Raw genomic sequence first — 14,401 nt, 5'->3', positions numbered from 1 at the left:
GCGGGACGGCGCGCGCCCCCCCCGCCCCTCCCCCCCCCGCCTGTGTGGATGCCGGGGCCATGGCGAGGTCGGGCGCCCCGCGGCCGTGCAAGGTGCGTGGGGAGGGGGCTGCCGGGTGGGTTTGTGCGCGTGGGCGTCACTTACAGCCCTTCTCTGTCCGGAGCCTGCGCCTCAGTCCTCTCTTCAGGTCGTTTTTTCAGGCGGCTGGTTTTCTAACGGGGGCCTCGCGTCGCCGCTTGCGGTGCGTGGCGGTTGGTCCCGCTGGGCACCGCGTTTCTTCTGTCCCTCTGTGTTCGATGCAGCAGCGCGTCCTCTGGGCTCGCTGGGCTTGGTTGTGTCGGTGAGGTGCGTTGCATCGAGCTTTTTCCTTCAGGTATTCTTCCACCTACGTATATCGGTGATTTTGTAAGTATTTTGAGCTATGATGGTAGCTTTATGCATAAAATTCCCAAAGTTTAGCTATGTGTTTTCGTTTAGAGAGGAAGTGGAGCTGTGAGAGACTTCCAGACTTTACTTCAGTCTGGAAAGTCTGTTTTTATGTCCGCTCTTGTGCTTGACCATGTCATTTCCATTAAGTGTATGTGTGCGTTTGTACAAGGGTACTGAGGTTAATAAAGAGGGCTTGGTTTGTGAAGTGGAAAATGCAGGGTTCAGGCCCTAGCAGTTGTGGTGGGTACCTTCCCTGCACTGTGAGCTGTAGATTAACTGACCTTTCTCAGAAATAGTTCTTGAAATGAGTGATGTATGGTATTTTTCAATTATATTGTGAAAATATTTCATGAAAGTTATTTCTGTAACCAGCAGGTATTGTCTTCTGGAAGACTAACAGGAGCTGCTAAATTAACAAATGGAAGAAAACAGTAAGACCTTAATCACGAATACTACCTAAGATCGAGTGTACATGTGAGCATTTGGGAGCCTCATACCTGTCGTACTTAAGTTAGCCAAAAATTCTTTGCACGTATCAGAAAAGGTTCTTAGCAGGAAGGCAGTACTGCCAGGTCCTGAGCAGCCCGTGAAAAAACAAGACTCAAACTGAATAGGAGTTCTGCTTATATAAACACAGGGTTGACTATCTATGCTCTGTGTTTGTTTATAAAAGATTCAATTTGTGTGGTTGCTACCCTGATGTGAGATTGTTGAGTGAGGACTGAATTTTGTTCTGACATAAACTATTAATATCTGCTAAATATATTTGTTGCAGTAATACAGATGTGATTTGCAAAAAGGGAAAGAAATTTTATTTCTTGATAGAACACAATTCTTGTTTTTCTAGTTTGCTGTTACTGAATAAAAGTAATCTTATTTTTTTCACTTTACTGCCTATTAGGGAGATAGTATAAACAGTGAATTTGATTCCTCCCTCCCCCCAGGTTTGGTTTAAGAAAAGGCTATCACTCTGATGCGGAGTCTGGGTACTCTCTCTATTCAACTGATTCTGAAGATCAGGTAATTGACTTTTTACTTTACCATCATCTCTGTTAATTTAGAGAAAGGAATGCCTTGAATAATAAAAGGAAAACAGTATAATTCAGTTAGTACTATATCTGGATTAGAAATAGCTCTTGCAAAGTCAGTTAAAGTGTTTACATAATGTAGATACATTTAGGTTGGCTGTGTGTGGAGTGAATTTGGCTGTGACAGAGCTTTTTAAGGTATAGGATCTATAGGAACACAACTGTGCTGTTTACAAGATAGAGCTGCCCCTGGCAGAAGTACAGCATATTTGCGAGATGAGGTGCCAAAAAGAATAAGTGATATAGGGTCCATGCCTCTGTTTTCTTGCAGTGTTGAGTGAGTTTATCTCCAAAATAATAAAATCATGTGGATAGTAGTTTAGCTGTTCATGCAAATAACAATAAAAAACACATGCACAATTACAAAACAAAATCCACCAAGTGGACATGCGTACAACAGCACAATTTAAGGTTTTTTTGCAAAAATTATGTATTTTCAAAGTTTGCAAACTTTTATGAAAATGCGAAGTAATATATGGGTACAATAACATTTTTGCTTATTATCACAGTTACTGTTTTAGATGACAGAGTGGGAAATAGTCCCTTCTAAAATAATATTTTGGTTACTGAAAGAAAACGATACTTATTTTCTGACTGCAGTATTCTTTGTGCAGGTTGATGCTATTCATAATGGACTTGACCGTTGTGCAGCTTTACTCCAGAATATTTTACAAAATGAGGCTACAGGTTGTACCTATTAAAAATCTAAGGTATAGTTTTAGTTTCTGTAAGACTGTTTTAATTTGTTTTGTTGACTGGCTTTTTGTTTCAAATAATACTAGGAAGAGAGACTATTCATAAACAACCTGGGAGAACCACTGTTAAAACTGTTTCCAAGCCTTTGATAACCAAAGGAAATACTTCCAAGAAGAAAGGGTTGAAAAAAAATGTTGCCACTACACATGTGCGAAAAGAAATCAGTAAGTGAATTTTCATGTATTTGCCTTTTTTCTCAATATTAATTTATACTAGGTAATTTTTTTGATTAAATGTGTATTGATTACTACCTTGCCTACACAGTTGGTCACATTATAATGTTATATATTTTATCTTGTTTTAACTTTCAATTAATAAAAGAAAAATGATTGGAGCTTCATTTCCCGTAATTTAAATTAATGAATCCAGCTGTGCTTAAATTCTGGTATATATGGTGCTTAACTAATCGAGATCCAATACTTGAACAGAAAATGCAATGAAGTATTGTAGGCAGAGTGGCTCTCTTTATTAGTGTTTTTCTCCCTCTCCACCCCATTTCCTTTCTGTGATGTCTAATCTGGAAGGCATAATATGGAAATACTTACAGGAAGGGCTTGTAGACTTCTAAGTAGCAGAATGCTTATTTTGGACATTACAGAAAATGGAGATATAGCTAATGTCTTTCTAGCACTGTAAAAATACGGTGGTTTTGATTATAACCAGCAGGAGAAATTTAGATTTGGAATGTGTTTTAGTATATAGGGAGCAGCTAAGCAGAGACTTGAAGAATTATATTTTAGAATTGGCCTTCTGTAGGATTAAATCTCTTGTGCTTCCTTCAAGGACAGCAGTCTGTCCAGCTGGTGTGTATTGCTATATCAAGAGGAAAAAAAGATGGATTAGTTTAATACTAGATAAAAGTCTGATTGGAATCTTAGATGGTGAGGGCTTGGTCGGGGGAGGGTTTGTTGATTTTGTTTTTCAAAGGAATATATCTGCCAGAGACTGCCTGATGACACTCTGGGCTTATGTAGATCAAGGTGGACAGCCTCAGCCGTATTGTTTTTCTTCTCTATAGTGCCGATATCAAATAGAAAGTGTGCCTCATCCACCACACCTTCTGCTGGGAAGGAACTTCCTAGTGCAGCACAGAATCAACTGGTTCAACCAATTCATGTGCCTTGCAGTCAACATACGCCTGTGATGCATCAGAGATTATGTGAGCATGTGCAAACTCAGATGGCTCTGGTAACTGGCCAACCATCACAGAGCAGTGATGAAATTCCTACTGTAACTCCTTATTCTGCTTCAAATCTTGGTTAGTGAAAATACTACTTTAGAACCTAGTCTCCATAACACGAATCGCCCTAATCTGCGACAACRTTGCTTTCTTTCATTTCAGGTTGTCAAAATGTTACAGCTCTTAATTACCAGTTGTCTACCTCCACACCAGCTTCATCCCTGCAGCATTCAGCTAATCCTTTATCTACTCAGTCTGTAAGTAAAAGCTTGATTCAGATTATTAATAAATTTTTAAGTTAACACTGCCTCATTAGTTATATTTATTTAAATATACAGCGGCTTTTTTAAATTATTTTTAATTTCTCTTAAGGGAAAAATGCGTATCTCAACCTATAGTAATGAACAGAATAGATAATGACAGAAAATACTGCTATGTAAAATACATTTTATGTGGAGATAAAGAAAGAAATTGGGGACATTTCCATTGGCTGTATATATTGTTTCTGTGTAGTGTTTTCTGTAGTGGACGGCAGTCATAGGAGCTTCATGAAGTTACTTATTACTCCTAATAATTACATTTTCATCAATGCATGTTAGGATCATTAACCAACTCCTGACTAAAGAAATCATACCTTTCATGCAGCTGTAAGCTTCCCTGATGATGATCAAGCTGACTGTTTCTTCAGATACTAGATAGCATCTTAGAGCCACGTTTTAAAATACTTACGTATTTCAGGGTATAAAATAAAACCAACGGAGAGTACCAGCTGCCACCATGGGAAATGTGGTAAAGGGCTTTCACCTTGAGACTGTAGATTTACCTTCTATCTGTAGGCAGTCAATGTATAGTTAGCACTCACCTTCACTTTTAAGAAGTTCATCTACTTAAATTAATGAAAGGTAACTGTTTTGCTGGGTATTTTTTCTCCTTCCATGTTCTGGTTTAATTCAAGGAGTGGATACTTACTAAAAAAAAAATGAGAGAGAGAGAGAGAGAGAAAATAGACCTTTTTCCTTGCAGAACAACTGAATATGGACTGTGTTTTTAATGTTGCCAATAAGTTTTAATGTAAAGATAATCAAAACTGGATTTACATGTGAATTAATAAATTGGGTGATCATGCGATTAAGTCAGAAAGAATTCTAGTTTTTTTATATATATTACAAAGAATGATCAAGRCTACATTGAATGAGACAAGTTTCTTTAACACTTAAACTCCTTTTTTTKKTKKTTTTGTTTTGTTTTGTTTTACTTCCTATGAATATTGTTTATCCAGAATGTTCCTGCAGACAATAGCAATGAATGTGTGCCCCAGATGGGTGGAGCTGTGGTTTGCCCAGTAGTTTCTGCTCCTGCTACCACTACTGCACAGATACAGTCTACAACTGCTCTTCCTGGTATGATGCCTTGTATAGTATCAGGTGCATCAAGTAACTCTACAATGCCTACGTTCGTTCCATCGTCTTCTGGCAAGGACACCATCCCAAACCAAGAGCAACAAATGAAAGAAGCAGATTTGATAAGATGTATACAAGCTCACCTGGCCTTGTTACAGCCACATGAAATGAACAGCAGTACCGAACAAAAGCATCATCATCAATGTCCAGCACAACGTAACATCTCAAGTAATAAGGAAGAGGACACTTCCGAAGAACACAGTGAGGACACAGTCAGCGAAGAGGAGGAACTGAATGCACTTGACATAGCCCCAGTGAGAGATACAAGCTATCAGACAAGTTTTGTCAAGAAAGTTCTAAAACCTAAAAGAGAAAGTCCAGAAAAAACAGCCCATAAAGTTAGAACAGTAAAATATCTTTTGGGAGAGCTCAGAGCACTGGTAGCAGACCAAGGTAAAGACATTTTCATTGTGCGGTGCAGATTACRTACAGGTAATATGAGCTATGTTAAATGAATGAGCACTCTTCAAAATCTGGAAATCGGATGGGTCAGATGATACACAACATCTTAGAGTGGTTTTCTACAACTTTGTTTGCAAGAGTTTCGTGTTCCACTGTGAATAAGTATTAAATGTTCATAACCACTAGGACGAAGATTGTTCTCATTTCATGTACAGTGTTGTGCTCCGAGAGTTGATCAGGAAGCAGTTTAGGCAGACTGCAAAAGCAGTACCACCAAGTTGGATTGGGAAGCTGATCAGTAATGATTATTGAGAACCTAACACATGATTTTCATAGTCAAACTTAGAAGTTTTGAATAAAGAAAGATAGACAGACAAAATAAAGACAAGTTTTGTTTAAAAGAAAAAAATACTATTAGTTGCTGTCATATTACAACAGTTTTTTTCTTCCTTTCTTTCTTTTTTTCCTCACCTTTTGGCAGATGATTCAGAAATGTTAAGATTGATGAGTGAAATAGAAACCTCAGTATCATTGCTCCCAGCTGTAGTGGGAAGTACAAATATACAAACTGAAATAGCGCTAGCTCTGCAGCCTCTCAGAAGTGAAAATGCCCAGCTGCGTAGGTTAGTAACTGTTTAGTGATTTTGTATTTACTCCAAAAATGCCTAAAACATCTTTAGTTAAAGTGTTCTGAATAGCATATTTTAGCATAGTTATGGTGTAAACTTTGTCATTTCATTCTTGTCTGCATAGTATTTATGTTACCAGCTGTGTTGGTTCGGCTGTATAGCTTCAAATAATACTTAACTGAAATGATTTCAATTAATACTGGAGTTCTAGTAGTACCAGTTTTTGCCAAGTAGTCTTTTGCTTGAAAATGGATAACCAAGTGAGATGGGGCAAGTCATAAGACAGTTGCAAAACTGGCATATGTCTAGTTGCATTCCCCCTATAAGATGGCAGTAATACTTACTATTTTACAAAAGCACTTCAAAGTTTAATGCGTTCTTGTAAAGTGTTTTCAAAGTTTGTTTAAAATACATTACCGTTTCTTCCACAATTAGGCCTTTTTCTAAGTGGGACATTCTGGCTGAAAACCTCACTGTTAAAATAGCTAGCCTGCTTATAGTCTTTAGGTACKCTATTCTAAAATGTAGAAATGGAGCTCATTTCAGGAGACCTCTCAAATATATAGCACTTTACTTCAGAGAAGAGGGCAGCATATCTACCAGAATGTGCAAAGGGTMTGTTGTATTGAAGAAGGATACAAATGCAGGAAAATGCATTATTAAAACCTTTCAGTACTTCTAAACGTATTTTTGTGTTTCTCAAATATTTTAACTCCTAATTTGTATTTCTAAAACTTCCATATATTCTAAAATTTCTRTATTTCTAAAACATTTTTGTTTCTAAAATAAGTAGACACTTCTTCCGAACTAATACAAAGTATAATCGGTTTGAACTTATTCTGAACTTTCTGAATATGGGCTTCTTTGTAATTCACATTTAGGAGGCTAAGAATATTAAACCAGCAACTCAGGGAACGAGAAAGAAATGAGAAGACATCTGGACAGAACTGCAACTATGAATGTAAAGTACTAATAGAGATTGATGCTTGTAGGGGCAATTTGTGTTAAGGTTTAAATAGATACAGATATGTGTATTCATCCTGCCAGTGGCCTTTAGTGGCAACTAGAGTGACTGATGTGGGTCTGATAATGAAACTGCATCTGTAGGCAAGGATGTTCTGCCTGTTTAGAACTCCCCATAGACACTTAGATCAGCTCCAGAGCAGATTAATTTTATCCCTCTTACAATGCTTATATCCCTCTTACAATGACAATGACATGCTAGACAACTAAGAAGGAAGCTTATGTTTTAGCTCCCTATCTTTAAAAAAAAAAAAAAAAATCTATATTTTCTATCTTTAAGCCAAAGTCCTGTTACCGAATTTATTTAAGAATTTAGTTGAATGTAAAAATCACAAAATTGTAGACAAGGCACTTAGACTTTCTATGTTTTTTTTCCCTGGTAGTAGTTTCTCTGCAGTCTCTGAATATGATGCTCCAGAGTCAGTTGAAAGAATCACTAAAAGGCCTTGAGTCACTGCAGGCTAAAAATGAAGAACTATTTAAAATAATAGAAAGTCAGAAAGAAGAAAATAAACATGTTGCCAAAAGTATTGAAGATAAAGATAAAGAATTGCTTGAAAACAAACAGCAATACGACATTCATGCCACCAAGCTCAAGATTGGTATGTGTTTATTCTTCAGTCAATATTTTTAAACTTAATTTCTATTATTAGCTGAATTCTACAAATTATTAGCTAAATTCTACTTGGCATTTTAGAAGTGGAAGAGGCACTAGCAAACGTGAAGAGCCTTCAGTTTAAGCTGGAAGCTTCAGAGAAAGAAAATCAAATTTTGGGCATAACATTACGTCAGCGTGATGCAGAAGTTAACAGACTACGTGAGTTAACCAGGTACAGTTGATTAAGCTATTTTTTGCCTCTTGACATCACTTTTGKGTTTTTTTTCCTCTGCTTTGGATTACTGCAATCTTAATACAACATCAGCATCATGTAAGCCAAAACCTCTCTTTGTATTTTTGTTACGTTAGTACTCTGACTTTGTTAAAATAAAGCTCCAGTGCTCCAGTTAGTGTTCTGTTGTAAATTCTTTTGCTACGTGACACAATTTATGCAAAGTTTTAGCTTGCATAGCAGACCTACCAATAAGGAGCTCCATGAGAAGTGGATGGATCTGGAGAATGATGCTTGAAGCTGTAGTATTTGGAGACTAGCTGTTAACTTTAATTAAGAAGAGATTTCTCTTTTTCCTTATATTGGCTTAGAAATCATTCTCTGTGGAGAGCTTGCATAACAGTCTGCCTTCAGGATCCACAGAGAGCTCTTCCTATATGAACGAACAGTCCCAGTCCTTAATGCACAGACCTTTGAATTGCACCCAGATATTATTTATGGGTGTAGGTGGGGGCTCTTGGACCACTGAATTAAGGTGGTGTTACTCATAAATTTTGCAGAACTCTTCTATATAGTTTTTATGTATATGGTGGCAAGTTGGGAGGCTTACAGGGCCTTTTGGGTATGCAAAAGTGGTATATATAAAATTTGTATGCTGTGTGCATAGGAAGTTGCATTGTTTTCTATTGTTTACAGTTAATACTAATTTGAATGGCACAATACTTTTAATCAGCACTTAGTATAAACTTAGAGTTTATACTCTATATTTTTCTGTGACTATTAAAAACTAACCACTAGGTGGTGATATAATGATATCCTATTACATGTGTATTTGTATATGCTATATACATAAGCATTAAATGTTGTGGTTTTTTTGCTACAGAAAGTAAAAAATACATAGAAATATTTTTTATTAGATTTCWTCTTTTTTAATATATTCCTTAGATGCAGTGGGAAAAATAGTGTGGAAAGATTTTCTCATTGATTTTTCCAAAGTTGTTTCAATATGCTTTCTAAGAGCTTCTTGCTGTCAAATTATTTTATTTTGTAGTAATCTAAGCAAGTAAATCAGGAATAATTKCAAAAACTTTGTTGTGTTGTGGTCTTTTAGTTATTTTATAGGCATATTTCTCTAAGTTGAAAACTGAAACTCAAGAAACTTGGAACTGATTCACATTTACATTAGTATTTTGTGCTATCATACTCACTTATGTGGGTTGTAGCTTCACCACAGTCTGATTAAATGTAATGTTTTAGGTTTATATGAATGTTTTTGAAAAATAGTTGCTAAATAAAGTAATTAACTTGATGAATTGATCTTAACAGAACCTTGCAGGGCAGTATGGCCAAGCTTCTGTCTGATCTCACAGTAGACAATATCAGACCTAAACCTGAAAAAGGTCTCTCGAAGTCTCTTTTGGAAGACTATGAGAAACAGATGCAGTCTGATCCGTTTCCTGTGAGTACGTCAGTAATGACTTACCTTAAAAAATTAGAGACTGATCCTATTTTGACAGATACAGAAACTAAGTTCTCAAACAAAAGTGGGGAATTAGAAGTGCTAAATCTGGCCTACGGAAAGTTTGCTGCTGAAGGAACTAAAATAAACAGCACATTTTCAGAAGACAAAACTACAACTCCAAGAATTCTACCAGCCTTTCTGAAACAAGATAGAGAAACAGTTGGTGATTCTGAGACTTTACTAGATGACCAAAACAAACTGGATGAGACTATTTATATTCCATTAACTAGCAGTGCCTCTAAAAAACAGCTGCCAGTCTCTGAGAGAACTAGTGTGCAACCTAAAATCAGAGGGGCTTGTAAGATGTTGGACTTCAACTATGAACTGTCAAATTCTGAGAAGCAAAATGGATGTGACGTGTCAAAGGACCCCACTGTTTTGGATAAACTAAGTGCTGGATACAGTTTGAAGAAGACCACAGAAAACACGCTTGAAGCTACAGGGGATGCAGTGAAGCTGGAAGGAGAGAAAGTCCAAATAAGGCCAGAAGACATTCTAAGTAGAGCTGCAAAAGGCATTACTGACAAACCAGACCAACCTCAGCTTGGTATATACCCTTGTATTCCAGTGCTCTTTCACAAAGACAATTCTCAGAAAAATGGCGGTGAAATATCTGATGTTAGTTTTGTTTCATTTGATGATATGTCAGGGAAGTCTGAATGGAGTGCATCTTCTTTTTCAACATTTACCTCTCGAGATGAAGAGGATTTTAAGAATGGCTTAGCAGCGTTGGATGCCAACATAGCTAGGTTACAAAGAACTCTGCAAAACAGCATTATGAAACAATGAATGTGAGGAAACAAAATGGTCTGTACTTGTTTGGGTAACTTGGGTTTTTCTAAAGTATATTAATAAGTATGGTACTGATCTTAATATTTGTATTTTTATATGAAATGAGTAGCTCCTAGCTGTATAAATTATGAATGGATTTTGTTCCTCATTAAGTTATGGTGCTGCTTCCCTTGGTATTCCCTTCAATAACTGGTAAAAATGCCTTTATCTAAATTAATGACTTAGCTTTGTACTCTTAATTGCAAAACTAATTCTTGGCACAGCATTTGATAACTTTTTAAGAAACTGATGTGCCAATGGCAATACAGTTTTTCTATTAAATGATGAGTATCCTTATTTGTTTTCTTCTGTGTGCCTTTCTAAGTAGTAAGAACAGCATTAAGATGCATTTGAAGTCAGTTACAGGTGTGATAAAATCTGGAGAGGTTTTTATTTCATTATGATATATAGTTACTTCCATTGTTTTTGACCAGGTATGTTTTTAGACATTAGATCCTTGCTCTGGTTCATCATGAAGGTGCACAAACAGTAGTGTCAACATCAAAGAAATGGGTGGGCAGGACTCCTTATTCAGTGGCATTGCTTCTTGATCCAAGTTGGGCTTAATCAAGAAGTGGGAATTTAAGTGATAACAGTGGAGCTGGATGGAATTTAAGCAGTCCTTTGCCTTGACTTCATCATATTTTTTTGAAGGGGAGTTTAGGTGCGGAAGGCTTAATTAAACTCCTTCTACTGTTTTTTTTTTCTTTTGTAAAGAGCAGTTGCAAAGTAGCATACATGGGCAGGAGGTTACACAGACAAAGGCCTGGGAAGAGCTAGCTGCTAGGGAGCGGCTCTGCAGGAAAGTTGAGCTATAGTCAGTCGCTGGCTGAGCTTAAGTCAGTGTCATGCCGTTGACAAAAATTCAGCCATCATCATGGAATTTGCAGAATGTGGTAGACCTTGTAAAACACATGAAGTAACCATTTTCTACTCATCATTGGTAAGACTCATTTTTCAGTTCCGAGCACTGTTCTTGCAGAAGGAAATTGATTTAAGTGGAGAGTCCAGGTAAGGGCAAGAAAAGAACCATCAGAGTTGTTTTATTCTATGGTTTTGTTATAGATCATGGTTTCTAAAGATATTTACTTTTCTCTGAAGTAGAAGAGAATACAATATCCGTGGTAAACATTGGACGGCCTGATGGTGACGAAACAGAAGCAATAACACACTTCAGCTGACATGAAGGATATGGATTAGGCATTAGCAAAAACTGACAAAGCAGTACAGTTACTGAAGCACTAGAATAGACAGTCTAGGGAAGTCATGGAAATGTTGAAAAAGTTGTTTAGGTGTCAGACTTCTGTTAGGCATAAATACAGGGAGTCTGGAATGAATCATCCAAATTGGCTCACACATGATCTGTTGGTAGCAGGGGAGATGATTCCAAGGCCATGTCCTCTTTGTGTTTCCAGATCTCAATGTCAAGAATTCAGATCATATAAGTTTAAGCTACAGGTATGGAAAGGTGGTGTTATTCCTACTGTTTTGTTCCTGTTGCACCCTTTTGCAGCACTTGACAATTTAAATTCATGGGCTTTTTTTCAGAGAAAGTATCTCTGGAAAGCGAACAGCAGTATAAGGTGCTGAATTTAAGACTGCTCTTTTTGCAAAGTTGTTCTTTTTTTCTTTTTTTTCCCCTCCCTCCCACCCACCCCAGAAAACAATACTGTGCTTCTTGGTGCAGCCTTTTCTTTTATATTTCCTTGTAGATCAAAGGTCTAAGTCTTACCAGTTTGAAGATCTTTTCCCTGGTTCGATTTACTTGAGGGAGTAAAATTTAAAGTTAGGGCACTACGCATACATTATGCAGTGCACCAGTTCTGYGATTATTTTAGTTATTGGTAACTGAGCAATAAGATGGTATGAAGCAACATATACTACAGAAGATGCCAACTGGCACTCTTGCTTTGAGGAAGAGAAGTTAGACTAAATAGTGACTTCAGTGATTTAGAATGCTTTTAAGGCTTGGCCTGCATTTCTTGTTATTCTTCACACTATTCATGCTCAGGTTTCAAAGTAAGGTTGATGGTAAGAAAGTGAACACATCTTAATTATTTACAAGCAATTTCACTGTACAGGCAAAACAAGATTTAAATCGTGACTATGACATGGGTCAAAGAAAAGCTACTAGTTCTTGTCTTTCAGACTGTGGGAAGGAAAAGATGACAAATACCTATGCAAAGAAGAAGAGGATTGACAAAAAGACTGGGTGTTCAAGAAATGATGGCAGAAATATTAATTAATAGACAAACTAATTCAGTTTTCTGCTTGCAGTTAAGACTGTTATTCCACTTGAATATCCAAATGGGATATTTAACCTCACCAAAGCTAGTTCAAAACTGTCTAAAACAGCTGGAATGTCAAGATACCTAAGTGCATTAGTCTCACACTGAGAGTGTTTTCTTTCAGGTGTAGCTCAACTGGGAAGATATTACACCATCTTATTTGTGTCTTACTCAATGTTACGAAGTTATTTCTAAGCATGAGATTACTACTGTAGCATTTTTGAATTGCAAGAGATACCTGCAGGTGTCTAACCAGTTTCTATTTCTCCTTAGAAGGAGAAGCTGAGAAACCAAAAGGAAGAGTTGTCTTTAATATACCTCTTTGTTTTGTACGTAGATATGTCAATCCAGAGCTATTACAAATTTAAATGAATAACAAAGTATTTATGAGTGTGCATTGCTGAGAATGCAGAAACCACCAAGTTCAAAGAGATCCATCAGAGAGACTTTAGAAGGCCAGAAGTACTTCCAAGAAAAAACTCCAAAAAAAAAAGAGAGAAAGAAAAGGTCAGTACTCAAGTAGACTCAGTAGAAGACAAATACTGATAACATCTTTGACAAGTCATTCTTTTAATGAGTGCTGTATGTAGTCAAGTAATACCAACAGCAAATGAAAGAAATCCTAGAATTTACTCATGTTGTCCCATAAGCATTATGACCACTCCAGTTTGCATAGTCTTCCGTAAGCGCTCTAAGCAGCRTGTAGCAAAATAAGATCCTAGCTAACTGAAAAGAAAGAGGTGTTAATCTTTGCTATCTAAGCCAGCTTAAAAGTTATTTCCTCTCACTCTCATAATAAAAAGGTGGAAGAAGACTTGGACCAATGGTACCCTCTTTCTCAACATCTGTACTTGAAACATCAGAGTAGCTTGTACTCATTGGAGTGTGTATTGCTGCTCTTCACTCATCAGGACAGGACAAGTGCTGGTTACTGCATAAATTAGGAGTTTCTAGAATCCACACGTTGCAAGGAAGGAGAGCTTAGATCTGCATCTTTCGTGGACCCATTCATCTCAGCACTGCTTTTAAGAACTTGTTAGTGTGATCCAGTTGATAGAACTACCTTGCTTCTCTAGGGAAGAGAGAATATTTACTAGCCACTGCATCCATCTGCTTAAGAGAATTATATGTCAGTGCAACAGCCCCTCAAAAAGAATAAGGTCATGGTAGAGGAGTCAAAGTGTATTTATGATGAAGTTCCATTTCTCTTCAGTTTTTTTCAGGGATACTTAAAGATTGGGCTGCAGTGTCAACTGATACAAATTATTTTTGTGTAGCAGATGGAATTTTACTGCTGTTCTTGGTGGGAGAGRAAGTAGCATTTAAATTCAGTGAAATTTATTGTCCAGTCAGAAAAGTACAGACCTCCCTCAAAGCTGAAGGATCAGACAAAGAGTGACCAGCTCTTGTGCTTCAGTTTCTGTAGCCAGGAGGCCATGTTTGAATTAGCAGGCCTGACAGAAGCCTAAACAGCCGTGCCAGATCTCTGGGCATATTCCAGGACAAACAAGAAGACAGCAGAAGCAGTTCAAACAAGAAACATTTCCTTGCATGTCTGAAGGCCTATTCTTCYGCACCTACACTTTTACTGTGGTCGTGAAAAAGCCAGCCTCAAATTTCCTTCCACCGTAATGTATGTATTTATAAAATAATTTTATAGTTCGTTCTCATTAATTATAAAGACTTGTAATTGAAACTTATGATGCCAACACAGGAACACTCAAGTGGTTGGGCTGAGCAGTTTTAATCACATGTAGTTAGTCATGCAGCCAAGCAAGTATTCAGCAGAACTTTCCATCTTGGCCAGTGCAGTTAATTCAAGTTATATCTATCCATATTTTAGCCTCCAAGCATAAGGGATGTGTGAAATTTTTATATTCAGTATTAAATCATTGTTCTGGTTTATGTTCAGTAATTGCTGCTGTGAAACAGTTCTCTTATTCCAAGGAGTAACTTACAAGGA

At 37.1% G+C, this 14,401-nt stretch overlaps 1 protein-coding gene across 4 annotated transcripts; it reads left to right on the top strand.

Annotated features, from left to right (window-relative positions):
* The first annotated feature begins 27 nt into the window (after positions 1-27).
* On the top strand, positions 28-10,447 carry CCDC14 (coiled-coil domain containing 14). Of its 4 annotated transcripts, none has more exons than XM_085311029.1 (13): positions 28-92; positions 805-860; positions 1,374-1,449; positions 2,132-2,204; positions 2,300-2,437; positions 3,292-3,531; positions 3,616-3,710; positions 4,733-5,306; positions 5,797-5,938; positions 6,826-6,905; positions 7,351-7,569; positions 7,665-7,797; positions 9,124-10,447. In XM_085311029.1, the coding sequence occupies exons 1-13, from the start codon at positions 60-62 to the stop codon at positions 10,106-10,108; spliced, it is 2,844 nt and encodes a 947-aa protein (XP_085167155.1). In that variant the 5' UTR covers positions 28-59; the 3' UTR covers positions 10,109-10,447. The 4 variants fall into 4 exon arrangements, with proteins under 4 accessions (XP_085167155.1, XP_085167157.1, XP_085167154.1 ...); XM_085311031.1 differs by having other exon boundaries at positions 802-860; positions 3,292-3,432; XM_085311028.1 differs by having other exon boundaries at positions 802-860.
* Positions 10,448-14,401: the final 3,954 nt, after the last annotated feature.

The sequence above is a fragment of the Rhea americana genome, unplaced genomic scaffold (genome assembly GCF_003343005.1).
Source record: "Rhea americana isolate MKP2758 unplaced genomic scaffold, rheAme1 scaffold_33, whole genome shotgun sequence".
NCBI classification, from domain to species: Eukaryota; Metazoa; Chordata; class Aves; order Rheiformes; family Rheidae; genus Rhea; species Rhea americana.
Note: the sequence above shows the minus strand (reverse complement) of the source record. Positions and strands in the feature narration are given on the sequence as shown.